Source organism: Caretta caretta, chromosome 16 (genome assembly GCF_965140235.1).
Source record: "Caretta caretta isolate rCarCar2 chromosome 16, rCarCar1.hap1, whole genome shotgun sequence".
NCBI classification, from domain to species: domain Eukaryota; kingdom Metazoa; phylum Chordata; order Testudines; family Cheloniidae; genus Caretta; species Caretta caretta.
In genome coordinates, this window is record NC_134221.1 from 26,300,448 (window position 1) to 26,318,545 (window position 18,098).

The 18,098-nt window shown below is 45.0% G+C and overlaps 1 protein-coding gene across 11 annotated transcripts in view; it reads right to left on the reverse strand.

Moving 5' to 3' along the window:
- GARNL3 (GTPase activating Rap/RanGAP domain like 3) overlaps positions 1–18,098 on the reverse strand; it is a 194,203-nt gene that overhangs the window by 12,424 nt on the left and 163,681 nt on the right. For 5 of the 11 annotated variants that reach the window (XM_075120473.1, XM_075120472.1, XM_075120471.1 and 2 more), the window contains 5 exons: positions 17,044–17,105; positions 14,296–14,362; positions 12,853–12,960; positions 12,191–12,309; positions 10,911–11,046 (listed from right to left, as the gene is read on the reverse strand). In XM_075120473.1, coding sequence (XP_074976574.1) covers positions 10,911–11,046; positions 12,191–12,309; positions 12,853–12,960; positions 14,296–14,362; positions 17,044–17,105 — 492 coding nt within the window. Of the gene's footprint in view, positions 1–10,910; positions 11,047–12,190; positions 12,310–12,852; positions 12,961–14,295; positions 14,363–14,666; positions 14,810–17,043; positions 17,106–18,098 lie in introns of those variants that run through there. The other 6 variants (XM_048823447.2, XM_048823445.2, XM_075120474.1 and 3 more) reach the window with 3 other exon arrangements.

Here is an 18,098-nt window from a genome sequence, read left to right on the forward strand (position 1 = left end):
CCAATAACTTGTGTTTAACTAAAGCATATCTTCCAAAAAGGAATCCAGTCTGATTTGAAGACATGAAGATGGAGAATCCACCACTTCTCTTGGTAGTTTGTTCTAATGGTTAATTGCCCTCATAGTTAAAAATGTGTGTCTTGTTTCTAATATTAATTTGTATGGCTTCAGTTTCTAGGCATTAGGTTCTTGTTATGTGAAAGAATGTAGGCAATACTTACAGGACAGGGGACGCTGTCTTAAGAAGCAATGACTCTGAAAAAGATTTGGGGAACCTGGTGGATAATCATCTAAGCATGAGCTCCCAGTGTGGCACAGGACCCAAAAGAGCTAATGCAATCCTGGTATGCATAAACAGGGGAACCCCGATAGGAGTACAGAAGTTATTTTACCTCAGCATTTGGCACTGGTGCAACCACTGCTGGAATATCATGTCCAGTTCTGGTTCCCACAACTCAAGAAGGATATTGATAAATTGGAGAGAAGGTTCAGAGAAGAGTCATGAGAATGATTAAAGGATTAGAAAACATGCCTTATGACTCAAGGAATAGATTCTCTCAATCTATTTAGCTTAACAAAGAGAAGGTTAAGGGATGACTTGATTACAATCTATAAATACCCACATAGGTAACAGATTATAGAATTGTAGCACTTGAAGGGACCTTGAGAGGTCATCTAGTCCAGTCCCCTGTACTCATGGCAGAACTAAGTATTATCTAGATCAGTGGTTCTCAACCTGCAGCCCAATCAGCACAGAGCTGCAACCCATGTGACATCGTCAGGGCCATACCGGTAGTAATGGATGCAGCCCCCAATGGTAAAAAGGTTGAGAACCACTGATCTAGACCATCCCTGACAGGTGTTTGTCCAACCTGCTCTCAAAAATCCACGATGGAGATTCCACAACCTCCCTAGGCAATTTATTCTAGTGCTTAACCACTCTGACAGTTAAAGTTTTTCCTAATGTCCAACCTAAACTGTCCTTGCTGCAATTTAAGCCCATTGCTTCTTGTCTTTTCCTCAGAGGTTAAGTAGAACAATTTTTCTCCCTCCTCCTTGTAACAACATTTTACGTACTTGAAAATTGTTATGTCCCCTCTCAGTCTTCTTTTTTCTAGAGTAAGCAAACCCAATTTTTTCAGTCTTCCCTCATGTGTCATGTTTTCGAGACCTTTAATCATTTTTGTTGCTCTTCTCTGGGCTTTCTCCAATTTGTCTACATCTTTCCTGAAATGTGGCGCCCAGAACTGGACACACTACTCCAGTTGAGGCCTAATCAGCATGGAGTAGGATGGGAGAATTACTTCTCATGTCTTGATTACAACACTCCTGCTAATACATCCCAGAATGATATTTGCTTCACATTTAGCTTGTGGTCCACTATGACCTCCAGATCCCTTTCTGCAGTACTCCTTCCTAGGCAGTCATTTTCCATTTTGTATGTGTACACATCTCTGCCAAACCCAGCGTCATCCCTGGCCTGCTGGATGATGGCGTGGTGTAGTGTGCTGTGAACATGTGAATTGAAGACCATGTCGTGGCTCTGCAAATGTCCTGGATGGGGGACATGTGCCAGGAAGGCCGCCAAGGACGCTTCTGCTCTCGTCGAGTGGGTCTTCACCAATGGCGGTGGCTGAACCTGCGCCAACTCATAACAGGTCCAGATGCAGGAAGTGATCCAGTTAGAGATCCTCTGAGAGGAGACCGGCAGGCCCTTCATCCTGTCCACTGTCACAATGAAGAGCTGTGTCAACCTGCAAAAGGACTTGATATGCTCCAGGTAAAATGCCAAGGCACGTTGGATGTCCAGCCGCCTCTTCTCATTCGTCTTGTGAGGCTTAGGACAGAACACCAGGAGGAAGATGTCCTTGTTGATATGGAAGGAAGACACCACCTTCGGCAGGAAGGCCAGCTAGGGTCGCAGCTGTACCTTGTCTTTGTAGAAGATCGCATATGGCAATTCCATCTAGCCGATGTCACTGCCACAATAAAGGCGACTTTCCATGACAGGTGAGAAAGGGAACAAGAGCCTAAGGGCTCAAAAGGCAGACCCGTGAATCTGAAGAGAACCAGACTGAGGTCTCACTATGGGACAGGATCCCTAACAGGAGGGAAGAGCCTTTCGAGACCTGATGGACATCTCGTGTGAGAACACCGATCTACCCTGGATCGGTGGATGAAAAGCCGAGATGGCACCTAGATGAACCTTGATTGACGAGAGGGCCAGGCCTGATTTTTCAGGAGGAGTAGGTATTCCAAGATTGACTGCAGCGAAGAGTGCACTGGAGAGACGCTACTTTTAGACACCCAGTGGGAGAATCTCGTCCACTTCGCCAGGTAAGTCGCCCTAGTGGAGGGTTTTCCACTTCCCAAAAGGACCTGGTGCAACTCCCTGGAGCAGGCTTGTTCCTCTGGGTTCAACCATGCAGCATCCACGCCATGAGCTGGAAGGAGGCAAGGTTGGGGTGCAGGAGATGACCGTGGTCTTGTGAGAGAAGGTCCGGATGGCTGGGCAGAGGCCATGGGAGACTACTACCAGATCCAATAGCATGCCGAACCAATGCTGGCACAGCCACACTGGACCGATCACAATGACTCGAGCCTTATCCATCTGCTGACTAGCAGGATGGGTGGGAACGCATACATCAGGTCTCTCCACCAGGACAGGAGAAAGGCGTCTGAAAGAGCAACTTTCCCAAGACCCTGCAGGGAGAAAATCTGATGACATTTCCTGTTCTGCCTGGTGGCGAACAGGTCTACTCGGGGAGTTCCCCACCTCTGGAAGAGCATCTGGAACACTACTGAGTGGAGCGACCACTCGTGGTGAGAAAAGAAGGACCTGCTGAGGCAATCTGCCAGCAAGTTCCTGACGCCAGAAAGGTGATACACCTCCAGGTGGATCACGTGCTGGATACAGAAATCGCATAGGCGGAGTGCCTCTTGACAGAGGGCCGACAAGCACGTTCCTCCTTGCCTGTTGATGTAAAACATCGAGACCGTGTAGTCCATCAGCACTCAAACCACTTGGCCGGATAACTGCAGGAGGAACACTCCACAGGCCAGGCAAACTGACCTGAGCTCTTTAACATTTATATGCAACGTCATCTCCTCTGTGGACCACGTGCCTTGAGCTCCCCAGCCAAAGTCCAAGGCATCTGATATCAGCGACACTGAAGGTCACAGGGTATCGAACGGGACTCCTTCGAAGACTGTTCCAGGGTCGGTCCACCACTGCAGCACTGTGAGTACCTCTGATAGGATGGTGATGACCTTGTCCATGTGATCCCTGGACGGGGCACAGTCCATAGCCAGCCATTGCTGGAGGGATCGCATTTCGGAGCCTCGCATGGCGGACGACATATGTGCACACCGCCCATGTGGCCCAGCAGCCGTAGGCAGACACTGGCCATTGTGAGAGGAAATGCAGAGACTCCAGCAATGAGGTCCCTCATGGTCTCGAACTTGTGATGCGGCAGAAACTCCTTTGCTCTGGCAGAGTCAAGGACCTCCCTGATAAACTCTATCTTTTGTACAGGGACTAATGTTGATTTTTCCTCGTTTATCAACAGGCCTAGTCTCCTGCACATGGTCAACAGCATCGCGAAGGAGTCCTGGACCTGGGATCTGGAGTGACCCTTGACCAGCCAGTCGTCCAGGTACGGGTAGATCAGGATACTTGAACGCCTGAGGTGAGACACCACCACCGACATGCATTTTGTAAACACCCTCGGTGCCATAGCCAGGCCGAAGGGGAGCACTGTGAACTGGTAGTTTGCGGATCCCACTGTGAAGTGGAGGAAGCGTCTGTGTCCTTGAAAGATCACTATATCAAAGTACGAGTCCTTTAAGTCAAGGGCGCTGTGACATTGCACCCCATAATACTTTAAAGAAATATGCTTATGAGTGTAAATATGACATAACTGGAATATGTTTTATTCTAGATATGCCATGTAACATATCTTTGCACAGGCTATGATCTACTGAATATATTCATTATATTTGTATGCATGTATCATTTTTATATCTGAAGTTATGAGCATTGGCTCTATGCTTGTATTTAAAGTGTCTGCTGTAGGAAGCACATAAGGCAGATTTGGTCAACATCGTGTGAAGGGGTTATTCAAGTAATTGGGAGTACTTAACTAACAATGGACTTTGGGAGATGCCAATCCACATCTGAGCTTTCCCGGGAACATTCAAACTAACATGTAAACAATGGCGTCAGCCTGCAAAAAGCTGAATCATTCACAGACATGTGACTTGCCCAGGTGGCTAAAGACTCCATCTTGTGACTGTGATGTTACACAGGAGAACAAAGACCCTGGAAACCCCTCCATTTTGTCTTCAGCTGGCTCAGAAGATAGCCTCTCCACCCCAAAGAGATCCCTGAAAGAAACTGGAACAAAGGACAGTAACTACAGGGGTGTGAGTGACTGCTGGACCCAGACTAGTAAGGAGTCTAGTCTGTGAAAGAAGCTTATTGGAACATCTCTGAGGGTGAGATTTACCTGCATTTAGTTTCCTACTGTATTAGGCCTAGACTTGTGTGTTTTTGTTTTATTTTGCTTGGTAATTCACTTTGTTCTGTCTATTACTTGGAACCACTTAAATCCTACTTTTTATATTTAATAAAATCACTTTTTGCTTATTAGTTAACCCAGAGCAAGTATTAATACCTGGGGGAGCAAACAGCTGTGCATATCCCTCTATCAGTGTTCTAGAGGGATAACAATTTATGAGTTTACCCTGTATACGCTTTATACGGAGTAAAATGAATTTATTTTAGGGTTTGGATCCCATTAGGAACTGGGAAGTTGCAAGTGAGCAGGGGACAGGACAGGTGGCATACCAGTTTCCCGGATCCAGGGAGGGGATGATGGAGGCCAGGGAAACCATGCGGAAGCTCAACTTCTTGAGATGCTTGTTGAGGGCTCACAGGTCCAGGATGGGACCTTTGGGATCAGAAAATAAAAGGAGTAGAACTCCTTGCCCCTAAGGTCTAGGGGGACTTTTTCCAAGGCCTACATCTGCAGCAAGCCTTGCACCTCCTGAGCCTTGCACCCTCTCGTGAGAGGGGTCCGCGGGGAGGGATGGGGGATAGAAACAAACTGGAGGGTATAGCCCTGCACCACAGTATTGAAGACCCAATGGTCTGATGTTATAGACACCCAGGCTGGGAGGAAAAATGAAAAAGTTGGTTGGAGAAACAGAAGGGGGCAGGATCCAGGACAGTGGCTGGAATGTCGTCCTTGGACGCATCCTCAAAATGCCCGTTTCGACCCCTGCTGGGAGGGGGAAAAGCTGGCCTGTGTCAAGATAGAGGGCTGTTGGCCCTGATGGTGTTGGTAGCCCTTGCCCTTCTTCTGGAAAGGCTCCTGCTTAAAATGCTTTCTTTGCTGCTCCAGGTAGAGGCACTGGGTCTTGAGTGTGGTGCACAAGTCCTTTAACCCGTGCAGCTTATCGTCGGTTTTCTCCACAAACAGAACTTGGCCATTGAAAAGGAGGTTCTGCATGGACTGTTGGACCTCCACTCATAGGCCCGAGGACTACAGCCATGCTGCCCTCCTCATGGTTAGGGCTGAGGGCATGGTCCATACTGCAGTCAGCCATGTCCGAAGCCACCTGCAAGTGCTGCCCTTGCCACTCCCTGCCCCTCTTCCAGATGGCCTGGGATTCTTTCCTGGGGTCCTCTAGGAGGGAGTCAACAAATTTGGCCATCAACTACCAAATATTAAAATCGTAACGGCTCCTTAGAGCCTGATGATTTGCTACCCTCAGCTGTAGGCTCAATGATGAATAAACCTCTCCCCCAAAAACGTCCAACTTTTTCGCCTCCTTATTTTTGGGAACAGCCTCCGGTTGTCCCTGTCTTTCCCGCTGATTGACAGCGGACACTATTAGCAAGTTTGGGGAAGGATGGGTATACAGGTATTCATACCCTTTAGTGAGCACATAGTACTTGCACTCCGCCCACTTGGAAATTGGGGGTATTGATGCAGGGGTCTGCCAGAGGCCTTGGTAATCTTGGCCTCCCCCTAATGTACTGGCAGCACGACTCTAGCAGTTGCTGCGGAGCTGAGGATGTTGAAGAGAGTGTCTGAGGGCTCCTTGGTTTCTAGCCCCAAGTTTGAGGTTACCCTCCTCAAAAGCTCCTGATGAGCTGTGGCATCGTCCTGGGGGACCGTAGACGGGGGTCCCATGATGGCCTCATCGGGTGATGAGAAAGAGGATGTAGGTGCAGCAAGAGTCACCACCTCTGTGACCTGATCGGCATGGCCTTCTTCCCCCATCTGTTGGACACGGGGGGGTCCCAGGCATGGCGGCCTTAGTCTCAGGTGGGCAGGAGACCGTGGCAGAGGGCTTGTCAGAGACTCCCAACACTGACTTGTACCTTTGGGGGAGCTGCGTGAACCCCCACAGGTTCTAAGGGTGCCACAGCATGGGCCACTGACCCTGTGGCCACGGTAGTGCTGACAGTGCTGCAGGGAGAACTGGTGTCACCAGTGGAGGACCTTGCCCCACCTATAGGGTTTCTTGGTCCGACTCCGAGCCCAGGGATGGAGGGCCATGTTCCGGAGACTGGGACCGCACCAAGGCAGACCAGGCGTCTTGGTCCTGGCTGTGTCCACCGCCACACTCCGAGTGGGATGTGTATGCAGGAGATGATCCACCGCGTCGAGTTCCCAGGCTCCAATTGGTATATAGCCCTATGTCCAAAGCATGGTGGCTCTGCGTGGGCAAGCACTGGTGGGACGCTCCCTGAAGTGGCGAGCGGTACAGCATTGATGGGGACTGAGGGGGAGGTCCAAGGGCAGGCTTACCTCTTGATTTGGGAGCTGCCGTCGCCGGTGTGGGTGGCACCGGGTGGGACAAGATATTCTACGCCGCCTACAGGGCCTCTGGGGTTAACAGTTAACGGCATCACCAGGTGCTGGACTCCCATACTGCTGTCCGGGGTGGCCAGCACATCCCGGGATGGGCTAACCTGCTCAACTGAAGGCATCTCCCACTTGGAGTCGATGAGCTGCTGTTCGTTGGGTCTAGACTCGCCTCCTGCCCTCTCCTTGCCCTTGCGAGCAGGAGACTGACTTCTCCCGGTCTTCCTCCTTTTACTGGTCGGTGCTGGGGAGGTGGATGGTCATCTGTCTGATGATGGCACCCGCGGGCTGCTCTGCACTGACGCCACGGTGCTGGGTGCGGAGTCCGATCTCAGCTGTTCCGGTGCTGATGTCAGCGCCAACTCCATAAAGAGCACTTTAAGTCAAATGTCCCGCTCTTTCTTAGTGCGAGGCTTAAAGCTTTTGCATATTTGACACCTGTCACTGATGTGAAATTCTCCCAAACACCTTAAACAACTGGTGTGGGGGTCACTGACCGGAATGGGTTTCTTACAGCGGTCGCGGTTCTTAAAACCCAGGGAGCAGGGTAAGCTCCGTCCCGAGCCTAAGTCCCATTTGGGACAACTAAAACTAACTAGACACACTAAGGGAACTAATACTAGTTGATATAACTATGTACAATAGAAAGGTTTGCAACAAACCTATTGAGGTAAATAGAAAGGCGCATAAACACTGCAAAATTAAATGTAAAAATGTAATAAGAAAAGTGAAAAAGGAGTTTGAAGAACAGCTAGCCAAAAACTCAAAAGATAATAACAAAATGTTTTTTAAGTACATCAGAAGCAGGAAGCCTGCTAAACAACCAGTGGAGCCCCTGGACGATCAAGATACAAAAGGAGCACTTAAAGATGATAAAGTCATTGCGGAGAAACTAAATGAATTCTTTGCTTCAGCTTTCACGGCTGAGGATGTTAGGGAGATTCCCAAACCTGAGCCGTCTTTTGTAGGTGACAAATCTGAGGAATTACCACAGATTGAAGTGACACTAGAGGTGGTTTTGGAATTAATTGAGAAACTTAACAGTAACAAGTCAACAGGACCAGATGGCATTCACCCAAGAGTTCTGAAAGAACTCAAATGTGAAATTGCGGAACTATTAACTATGGTTTGTAACCTGTCCTTTAAATCAGCTACTGTACGCAATGACTGGAAGATAGCTAATGTAACGCCAATATTTAAGAAGGGCTCTAGAGGTGATCCTGGCAATTACAGACTGGTATGTCTAACATCAGTTGGGCAAATTAGTTGAAACAATAGCAAAGAATAAAATTGTCAGACACGTAGAACATAAATTGTTGTGCAAAAGTCAACATGGTTTCTGTAAAGGGAGATCATGTCTTACTAATCTATTAGAGTTCTTTGAGGGGGTCAACAAACATGTGGACAAGGGGGATCCAGTGGGCACAGTGTACTTAGATTTCCAGAAAGCCTTTGACAAGGCCCCTCACCAAAGGCTCTTATGTAAATTAAGTTGTCTTGGGATAAGAGGGAAGATCCTTTCATGGATTGAGAACTGGTTAAAAGACAGGGAACAAAGGGTAGGAATAAATGGTAAATGTTCAGAATGGAGAGGGGTAACTAGTGATGTTCCCCAAGGGTCAGTCCTAGGACCAATCCTATTCAACCTATTCGTAAATGATCTGGAGAAAGGGGTAAACAGCAAGGTGGCAAAGTTTGCAGATGATACCAAACTGCTCAAGATAGTTAAAACCAAAGTAGACTGTGAAGAACTTCAAAAAGATCTCACAAAACTAAGTGAGTGGGCAACAAAATGGCAAATTAAATTTATTGTGGATAAATGTAAAGTAATGCACACTGGAAAAAATAACCACAATTGTACATACAATATGATGGGGGCTAATTTAGCTACAACTAATCAGGAGAAAGATCTTGGAGTCATCGTGGATAGTTCTCTGAAGACATCCACGCAGTGTGCAGTGGCAGTCAAAAAAGCAAACGGGATGTTAGGAATCATTAAAAAAGGGATAGAGAATATGATGGAGAATATCTTATTGCCCTTATATAAATCCATGGTACGCCCGCATCTTGAATACTGCGTACAGATGTGGTACCCTCATCTCAAAAAAGATATACTGGCATTAGAAAAGGTTCAGAAAAGGGCAACTAAAATGATTAGGGGTTTGGAATGGGTCCCATATGAGGAGAGATTAAAGAGGCTAGGACTTTTCAACTTGGAAAAGCGGAGACTAAGGGGGGATATGATAGAGGTATATAAAATCATGAGTGGTGTGGAAAAAGTGAATAAGGAAACATTATTTACTTGTTCCCATAATATAAAAAATAGGGGCCATCAAATGAAATTAATGGGTAGCAGGTTTAAAACAAATAAAAGGAAGTTCTTCTCCACTCAGCGCACAGTCTACCTGTAGAACTCCTTGCCTGAGGAGGTTGTGAAGGCTAAGACTATAACAGGGTTTAAAAGAGAACTGGATAAATTCATGGAGGTTAAGTCCATTGATGGCTATTAGCCAGGATAGGTAAGGAATGGTGTTCCTAGCCTCTGTTTGTCAGAGGGTGGAGATGGATGGCAAGAGAGAGATCACTAGGTTCACTCCCTCTGGGGCACCTGGCATTGGCCATTGTCAGTAGACAGGATACTGGGCTGGATGGACCTTTGGTCTGAGCCAGTATGGCCATCGTTATGTTCTTATGCTGTTCTTATGAACAGTTCTATGGAAGAAAAGGTTTGCTGAAGCAAAGAAATGTACTAGCACCATCACTGGTTGTAAGAAGGAAGGAACTGAGGGGTGGCGGGAGCTGGTGGCGCCCCTTATATCGCGGCATATGTGCGCCACTCCAGCAGGCACCAGACCCAGTCCCCCACAAATACCACTGAGGGAAAAACTTGTGGCACTGGTATACGTGGTGAGCACACACACCTAACATGGAATGGACGTAAGCAAGCACTTGAAGAACTAAAATTATTACTTTCCCTGTTTTTTTTCTATCACAGCTATACAGCAGCAGTAGCATATTTAACTGAGCTAGAGAGGTGTACAGCAGTGGCTCTCAACCTTTCCAGGACTACTGTACCTCTTTCAAAAGCCTGATTTGTTGTCCCAAGTTTCACCTCACTTAAAAACTACTTGCTTTCAAAAATCATACATAAAAACACAAAAGTGTCACGATACACTATTACTGAAAAATTGCTTACTTTCTCATTTTACCATATAATTATAAAATAAATCAACTGTGATATAAATATTGTAATTACATTTCAGTGTATAATACATAGAGTAGTATAACCAAGTCACTGTCTGTACGAAATTTTAGTTTGTACTGACCTTGCTAGTGCTTTTTACATAGCCTGTTGTAAAGCTAGTCAAATATCTAGATGAGTTGATGTATCCTCTGGAAGACCTCTGCGTACTCCCAGGGGTAATTGTTACCCTAGTTAAGAACCACTGGTGTACAGTGTGTGATCTTGTTATTGGGCCCTTGTCATTTCATATTTATCCCCCCTATTGTTTGTTACTCCACTGATCGTGTCATATCTAAAATGATATTGCAAGCTCTTTGGGGCTGGGGCTGCCTAATTACTATTTTCATTCTATAAAGGAACTGTAATACTCCCATGGTGAAAAGAGCTGGGTGTTGGGAGGGTGTCTCAGTTCAGTTCTTAGTAGGCAACTCTCTCTTTTCTGAACTTCCCGTCATAATTGGCATCTTTGTTTGCAGTCTTATCCCTGAAAAACAGTTGTCAAAGATTCAGCAGGCCATTGAAAATGGATTCTTTTCCTCCTCCTCCTCTTAGGAAAGGTCCCTCCAGAGCAGTGCTGAGGGATACTGGCAGGAGGTGAAGTAGAGCAAGCTTGCACAGCCACTTCTATGAATAAACAGAAAATTTCGGTCTTCAGCCCCAAGGGTTGTCAATCCAAAATCTTTCACCACCTCCAAATTCACCAAACCAAAAGCCCAGAGGTATTGGAAATGTGATAACTGCCAGAGCAATTCAAAGCCATCACACAACCAGCCCCAACAATACTTTACCTTCTGCTGAGGAAGAAGGGAATTCTGGCATTTCATGAGCTGTTGGTGTCTGAGGAGAACTGTTTGAACTGGTTTCCTTCAAACTGCTATTGGATGATCCACTTACTGTTGCAGTAGCTTTAAAATAAATATCTGACTGAAATGACAAAGAACACATTGTTAGCACAGCAAGACTTCCCAGTTTATCATTGAGACGTGCCCAAAGAGTTGTCCTTTACATGGTGCAGCCATTGTATGCTGATTTGACAATGGAAAGGCCTTAAAGACATCTGGAGCGGACATCCAAGAATCCTCTGGTGGAATACAGTTGGCAGAGCAGCCAGCTCCTACATGATCCCTCTACTCGCAGTTAGAGAAGGTGGTATGGCCTGGGCTTTCTGGAGAGCTGTCAACTCCTGACTGGGCCCCTTGGCCCTGTTGGCAATCACTGCACATTAGAGTAGCCTGAAGGACAAAGGTGACCAGCCCAAATGGCTCCAGGAATAGGAGAAGGTCAAAAACAGCACCAAGCCATATTGGCACACTCCTACCCTCCCACGTATGCTGTGTGCTCCTCAAATACAACTGAGGAACTGGACCAGAGTCCAAGGGTTTGGCTCAATAAGCAACTTGTGTTCATATGAAGTTAGAAAATGTAGCCTAATCTTTCCTTTACTATCACTGTTCCTTATTACAAATAGAGAATTCTCCCTCCTTTTTCCAGGTGCATATATAAGGGCTAAGCACAAAACATACTAAGCCATCTTCATCCTTGAAGTCATGGAATTACGCAAGGATGAAGTTGGCCTATTTGCACTTACTCCATGCACTCACATCTGGTGACTCACCAAACCCCTTTACCCTGTGTTCAGTCAGAGGAATGTCAAGTGGAAAAGAGAAAGGGGTATTCCTAACTATGTAAAATGAAAGAAACTGGGAAAGACATTTGAAAAGGAGCATCTCTGGGTAAGCAATGGTAATATAAATGATAGTGCTGCACTTGGATTTGAGATTTATACTCAAATAAGGAATATATATGGTCACTGCAGTCAATGAAATGAGCAGTCCTGTGCTTCTTTAAGATCATACATCTAAGTATACAGTTTCAAATGACATATATAATCTGCAGCCTAACTTGCTCATATAGGATCAACTATTTTTGTGATTTTAATAGACAGTCCCCTTCAGAACAATCTCCATTCTATGCTCGCACACCCAGAAGTCTGTGTTACCAGGAACTGCACATACACATTGTAATGAGACCTCACACAGGGGCCCAACAGGATTTTCCTATGTCTTACCCTTGATGCAACAAGTTGAAGTTCAGGCACCACAGCTGTGTGGACTAGGTTCCCATTCACCACTAATCGTATCTCTATGGAATCAGTAGTGAAGGCCAGGATATAAGGGAAAGCACAAACTGCAAGGGAACAAGGGCTGCTATTAGTGAGAAAAATTATGAACATATATTTGTATCAGATGTTTTACAAAAGCACCTAGAGTTTTTAAAAAATTCTAGAAGTTTCCTGAAAATCTGACTTTCTCTAGCATCTCCACTCTCTAGTGTAAATATTTTAGAAGTTTTTAAACAGCCTCTAAATGCTGATGGGTGTCCAACTGCATAAAGCCTGTATGACTACCTGACTCTCCACATTTAGTAGGATGTAGATGGAATCTCTCAAATAGAGCAGGAGGAAATGAACGGGCTGAGGAGAACAAGAAAAAGAAGCCAATGATTTCAGAATTTTGTTTTTGCACGGAAAGAATCTGCCAAATAGATATAGAATAGCATTTCTAAACTATCAAATGCAAAAATCTAGGTGAACTGGCACAGCCCTAGAACTGAGTGTGACATGGCTGCATTTCTGTAATACCCACTGCTGCTCCAGTAGGGGCCAAGTACAATTCCAAACCAAATGAAAATGTTAAACCATCCTACTAGATTACCACAGCCTTTTCTTACCAATAGCATAAGGAACCTGGTTCCAACTAAAGTGGAAGTCTGATGCCGATGTCTGGACCAAAGGAGAAACCCCATTATAGGGGCATACCTTTCTGTAGTAGCAGACATCTGTAACAAAAAACATCTGTTACCTCACACAGAAAATGACACAAACTGACATTAAATAAAATGGCTTAGAAAATTGGATTATATCTTCCTGCACAGCTGTTAAAACCATAAGAACATGAATTTACTGACTACAATTTTTAAAGGGAGAAAAACAGAGGTAATATAGAATATATAATATATTGTGTCTCATCTGTGGTAAAATCTGATTTTAAGTGTCTACTTTGATGTCAAAGCTATTTATAATTTATTTTACAATTCATTAATATTTTATGAAATCATGTGTTTGCTTGCTTCCCTGATCCTCCATTACTTTTCTGTGGCTAGAGACATGGGCAAGAAACGTTCTGAAGTTGACATCAATGGCACAGTATCTGTCGGCCAACATGAAACACCCTTTACGCAGTCATACATTAGCACAGTTCACACTCCCCAAAGACTGAAATGTACAGAGAGGAGAAACTTCCCTATGAGGCCTGGGGGATATTAGACAGAGGTTTTATTAATCAAATGACTTGTGCACCCAGTCTCTCAGGAACTGCAGTGTTATTTTTACAATGGCTCAAATTCTATCAAATTCATGGTTTTCATGTCATGCTATGACATTCATTACAGATGGTGATCTGGGCATAGAGACTAAGGCCCAATATCTTAAAGGTATTTAAGCATTGCTGCACTCAGTGTTGCAGTGCCTACCTAATTTAAGATCCTAAGTCTCATTTTCAAAAGGAATTTTGGTAGTTATGAGCCTAAATTCCATTGACTATCAACAGGATTAGGCTCGTAAGTGCCTGAAACCTTTTTGAAAATGACACATAGTCTCCTAAATCAGGTAGGCATTGCAGTGCGGAGCACAGCAATGTCTAAATACTGATGAAAAGTTGGGACCTAATTGTTTTGTCCAAGGTTACACAGGAAGTCTGTGCTGGAGCAAGGAATTGCATCAAAGTCTCAAGCAAGAGTCCTAATCATTGGATGATTCATTAAAGATTGTGAGGGGCTCAGACACTCTGGTAATGGGGTCATATAAGAAAGAAAGGCAATTATAATAATGGATACCTCAGAGCTGACATTTTAGTGAGCAATTAACTCCAGAGGTGGTTCTCCAAAATTGGAGAATTTCATTTGAACCCCTGAAAATAGAAGCAGGTAGCTGATGTTTCTACATTCTGCACAGCTTGTCATAAAACAATAATGAAAATTATATTGAAAAACTGCTAACTTAGCAATATGTAGAATCATATCCCACAGACAAACAGAATTGATACAAGCAGACTGATATATTAATGTTTTTAAACTTTCTTTGCTATTGCCTGGATCAAATAAAACAGCACTTACAGTTATAACACAACAGTAGACCAGCATCACCATCTTCATATACATCAATAGCTGCAACAAAATTAACCTGCAATGATAATGGGTAAGGGTAGTGGGCAGACTGGATACTGAGGTTATTACAAACTGCTTTTGAGAAAAATGCAACACTTTGTCCCAGAGTCAGTGGAGATGCACTCCTGCAGCTCAGAACAAAATCTGTCCTTTTCAAGTGTAGCCGTCTGTATCTATGCCTTTATTTGACATTCATTGTAAATCCACTCTTAGTAAGGGATTCAATTAGTTTTCCAATCAATATTTTCTATAGTAATATCATAATGCAGTAACAGACCTTATCTGGAAACACAGATGTTTAGAAAAGGGAAGTTACTTACCCTTTATAACTGGAGATCTGTAGATTCTTCAAGATCTGTAGTTCCTATCTGTATTCCACTGTGCGCTGATGTGTCGGAGACTGGAGATTTCTAGCAAGTAGTGTCTGTCTCCGCCTACGTAGTTGTTCCCCTCGTGTTCCAGACTGAGGGCATAAAGGATGATGCGGACTGACCCCTCTCCAGTTCCTCTTACTGCAGATCAGAGAGGATCCGAAGTAGAGGGGAATGAGGGTAGGTAGTGGAATACAGATAGGGACCACACATCTTGAAGAACTCCAGTAATGAAGACTACTTAATTCCCTTGTTTCTTTGAGTGCTGGTCTCTGTGTGTATTCCACTGTGAGTGACTGACAAGCAGTACTCAGAGAAAAGGAAGATGCAAGGATGCAGCTGGGATGGCTGCTTGCAGAACCGCTATCCCAAAGGATGTGTCAGCAGAGGAGGCTTGACCCAAGACATAATGTCTCATGAATGTGTGCCTGGAACTCTACATGACCACCTTGCAAATGTCAAACAGAGGTACTTGTTGGAATGATGGTGCTGAGGCTGCCTGTGTTCTTTTAGAGTAAGCCCATATCCCGTGTGCGATAAGACAGTAAATAAAGTAGGATGCAGCCAGAGATCCTCTGAGAGGAAAAAGCTTGTCCTTGGACTTGTTCTGCTGTGGCCAGAAACAGCGTAGGTGACTGATTTGTTCAGTTCTCTGTAGGTAAAAGGCTACAGCTTGTCTCACATAACAGAGATGAAGTTTCCTTATTTTGATGGATGTGTGGGCCTTCAGAAAGAACACAGGTAAGTGCATATTCTGGTTTATGTGAAATTCCTAAACTGATTTAAGGGTGAATTTCAAGTGTAGTTGTAGTGAGATCTTGTCTTTATGAAATGTAGTATAAGGAGGGTCTGCCATCAGGGCTCCTAACTCACTTATTTGTCTGGCTGAGCTGATAGCAGCAAGATAGGGAATCTTCATAGATTGGTAAAGCATCGAGTTGGAAGGGTGGCACAGTGACTGTTGGAAGCACTAAATTAAGATCTCATTGAGGGGTTGGTTTTATTACTCGTGGGGAAGTTCTAATTAAAACCCTTTAAAAACTTGGAGGTGATGGGGTGAATAAGGTAGCATAGCTGTCTGATGGAGGGTGATGTGCTGATTGCTGCTAGGTGAACCTGTATGAAGCTAAGGGAAAGGCCAAACTTCTTGAGCATAAGAAGGTAATGTGGGATATTACATGACTCAGGAGACTCAATAGAGCTGCTGGGCCCAGATAGAGAAACGCTTCCAATTGACAAGACAACATTTTCTCATGGAGTCTGTTAAGGCTGATTCCCCACTCTGGCACTTTGAGTGCAGAAGGTGGGGACCCATAAGGATTCTAAAAATTAATACTGGCCACTCAAGACTGGTATTAAAATCCCAAGGTCACAGTTTCTCTCTGACCTTGGATGGGTAGATGCCACCACCAGCCAAGTGCAAAAAACCCCAACAAAAAACAAACAAACAAAAAAAACAACCCTTGGAAACCAGGAAGGCTCACTTGGGAATTCGTTCCTGTGGGGTACCCTCAAGCCCTTTCACCCCTCCCTCTGCGGAAGAGCTGAGAAAGAAAACAAAGGAAATTAGCTGTTGCCCCCAACTAATTAAACAACATATGCACAAACTTCTTAGGACACCAAAAATCCAATCCTGTTCTTAAAAAAGGTAAATTGTATTAAAAACAAAAAAAGAAATTACATCTGGAATTTAGGCTTTTGCTAGATTTTAAAAAAAAGCAATTACAAAAATTAAGCATCAAGATAGCTCTCTTGAGGTTTAGCTTAAAGGTTACTAGCGAAACAAAAGCACCTGGGGTTAGTACAGAGGAGTCCACAAGCCAATAAGAACTAAAAGAAATAACCCTAATTGCATCTTCCTAGACATTCCCTGATTACTGACATATTGGGGGTTTCACATAAGTAGGGTTGAGGTATGATTGATGAGGTAGGGTTGATGCTTTTTCATATCTGGTTTTAAAGCTCTTTACAGCATAGCTTCAGCCCTGTCCTGCTCTGTCCCCCGTCACTGGAGAACAACAACGAGAAAGGGAAGTTTTTTTCCCCAATTTTAAAAAGTTCTAGCCCTCCCATTGTCTCTTTTGGTCAGGTGTCCACTCCCTTTCTTTAACCTAGCCAGGAATACTTTTTAACCCTTTACAGATTAAGCAAGCAGACAACAGCCAACAAGAGTGACTTTATAGCTGACTGGTTGGCTGGGTGTCCATAAAAGGGAGCTACTCCCTCCCCTTCATTTATCACAGAGTCCATTCTACTATTAATAAGGATGGCTTGCACATTCTGGGAACAGGAACATTCTAGATCCAATGCCCATCCAAATACCAACCTGTGAGATGAAGAATTCCGGGTTGGGATGTCTGATCTTGCCTTTTTCTTGAGCCAAAAGGTCTGGAAAACAATTAACGCTGACTAGTGGTCAGGCTGACACATGCAGGAGAACTGGAAACTAGAACCTCCTGGTCCATCTGGGCATGATGAAAATGACTCGTGCTCTATCACATCAAGACTTCTGTAATACTCAAGGAAGCGGTGGGACGGGTGGAAATGCTTAGTTTAGGTGGTCTGTTCAAGGAAGAAGGAAAACAGCGCTGTTGGAGAATGGCCTTGAACTTCCCTAGAAAAAACAGTTACTAACCTTCGTAACTGTTGTTGTTTGAGATGTGTTGTAGGTGTATGCTCATCCCAAGCACAGTCACCAGAAAATTTTCCCTCAGTGGTACCTGTTGGGGGTGGCTCGAGCGCCCTCCGATGCCGCACGCTCACAGCGCCAGTATAAAGCCCCCAGCTGACCCTGCACCCCCTCAGGTCCTCCTTTTTTGGATAGCTCTGATGTAGAGAGGGAAGAGCATCTTTGCAAGCAGGCACGAAGAGAGGGAAGAGCATCTTCTCAAGCAGGCTGGCTAACCTAGTGAGGAGGGCTTTAAACTAGGTTCACCAGGGGAAGGAGACCAAAGCCCTGAGGTATGTGGGGAAATGGGATACCGGGAGGAAGCACGAGCAGGACAGCGCGGGTGGGGGGGGGGCCCTCCTGCCTCATACTGAGAAAGAGGGACGATCAGCGAGTTATCTCAAGTGCCTATACACAAATACAAGAAGCCTGGGAAACAAGCAGGGAGAACTGGAAGTCCTCGCAAAGTCAAGGAATTATGATGTGATTGGAATAACAGAGACTTGGTGGGATAACTCACATGACTGGAATACTGTCATGGATGGATATAAACTGTTCAGGAAGGACAGGCAGGGAAGAAAAGGTGTGGGAGCTGCACTGTATGTAAGGGAGCAGTATGACTGCTCAAAGCTCCGGTATGAAACTGCAGAAAAACCTGAGAGTCTCTGGATTAAGTGTAGAAGTCTGAGCAGGAAGTGTAGAAGTCTGAATAG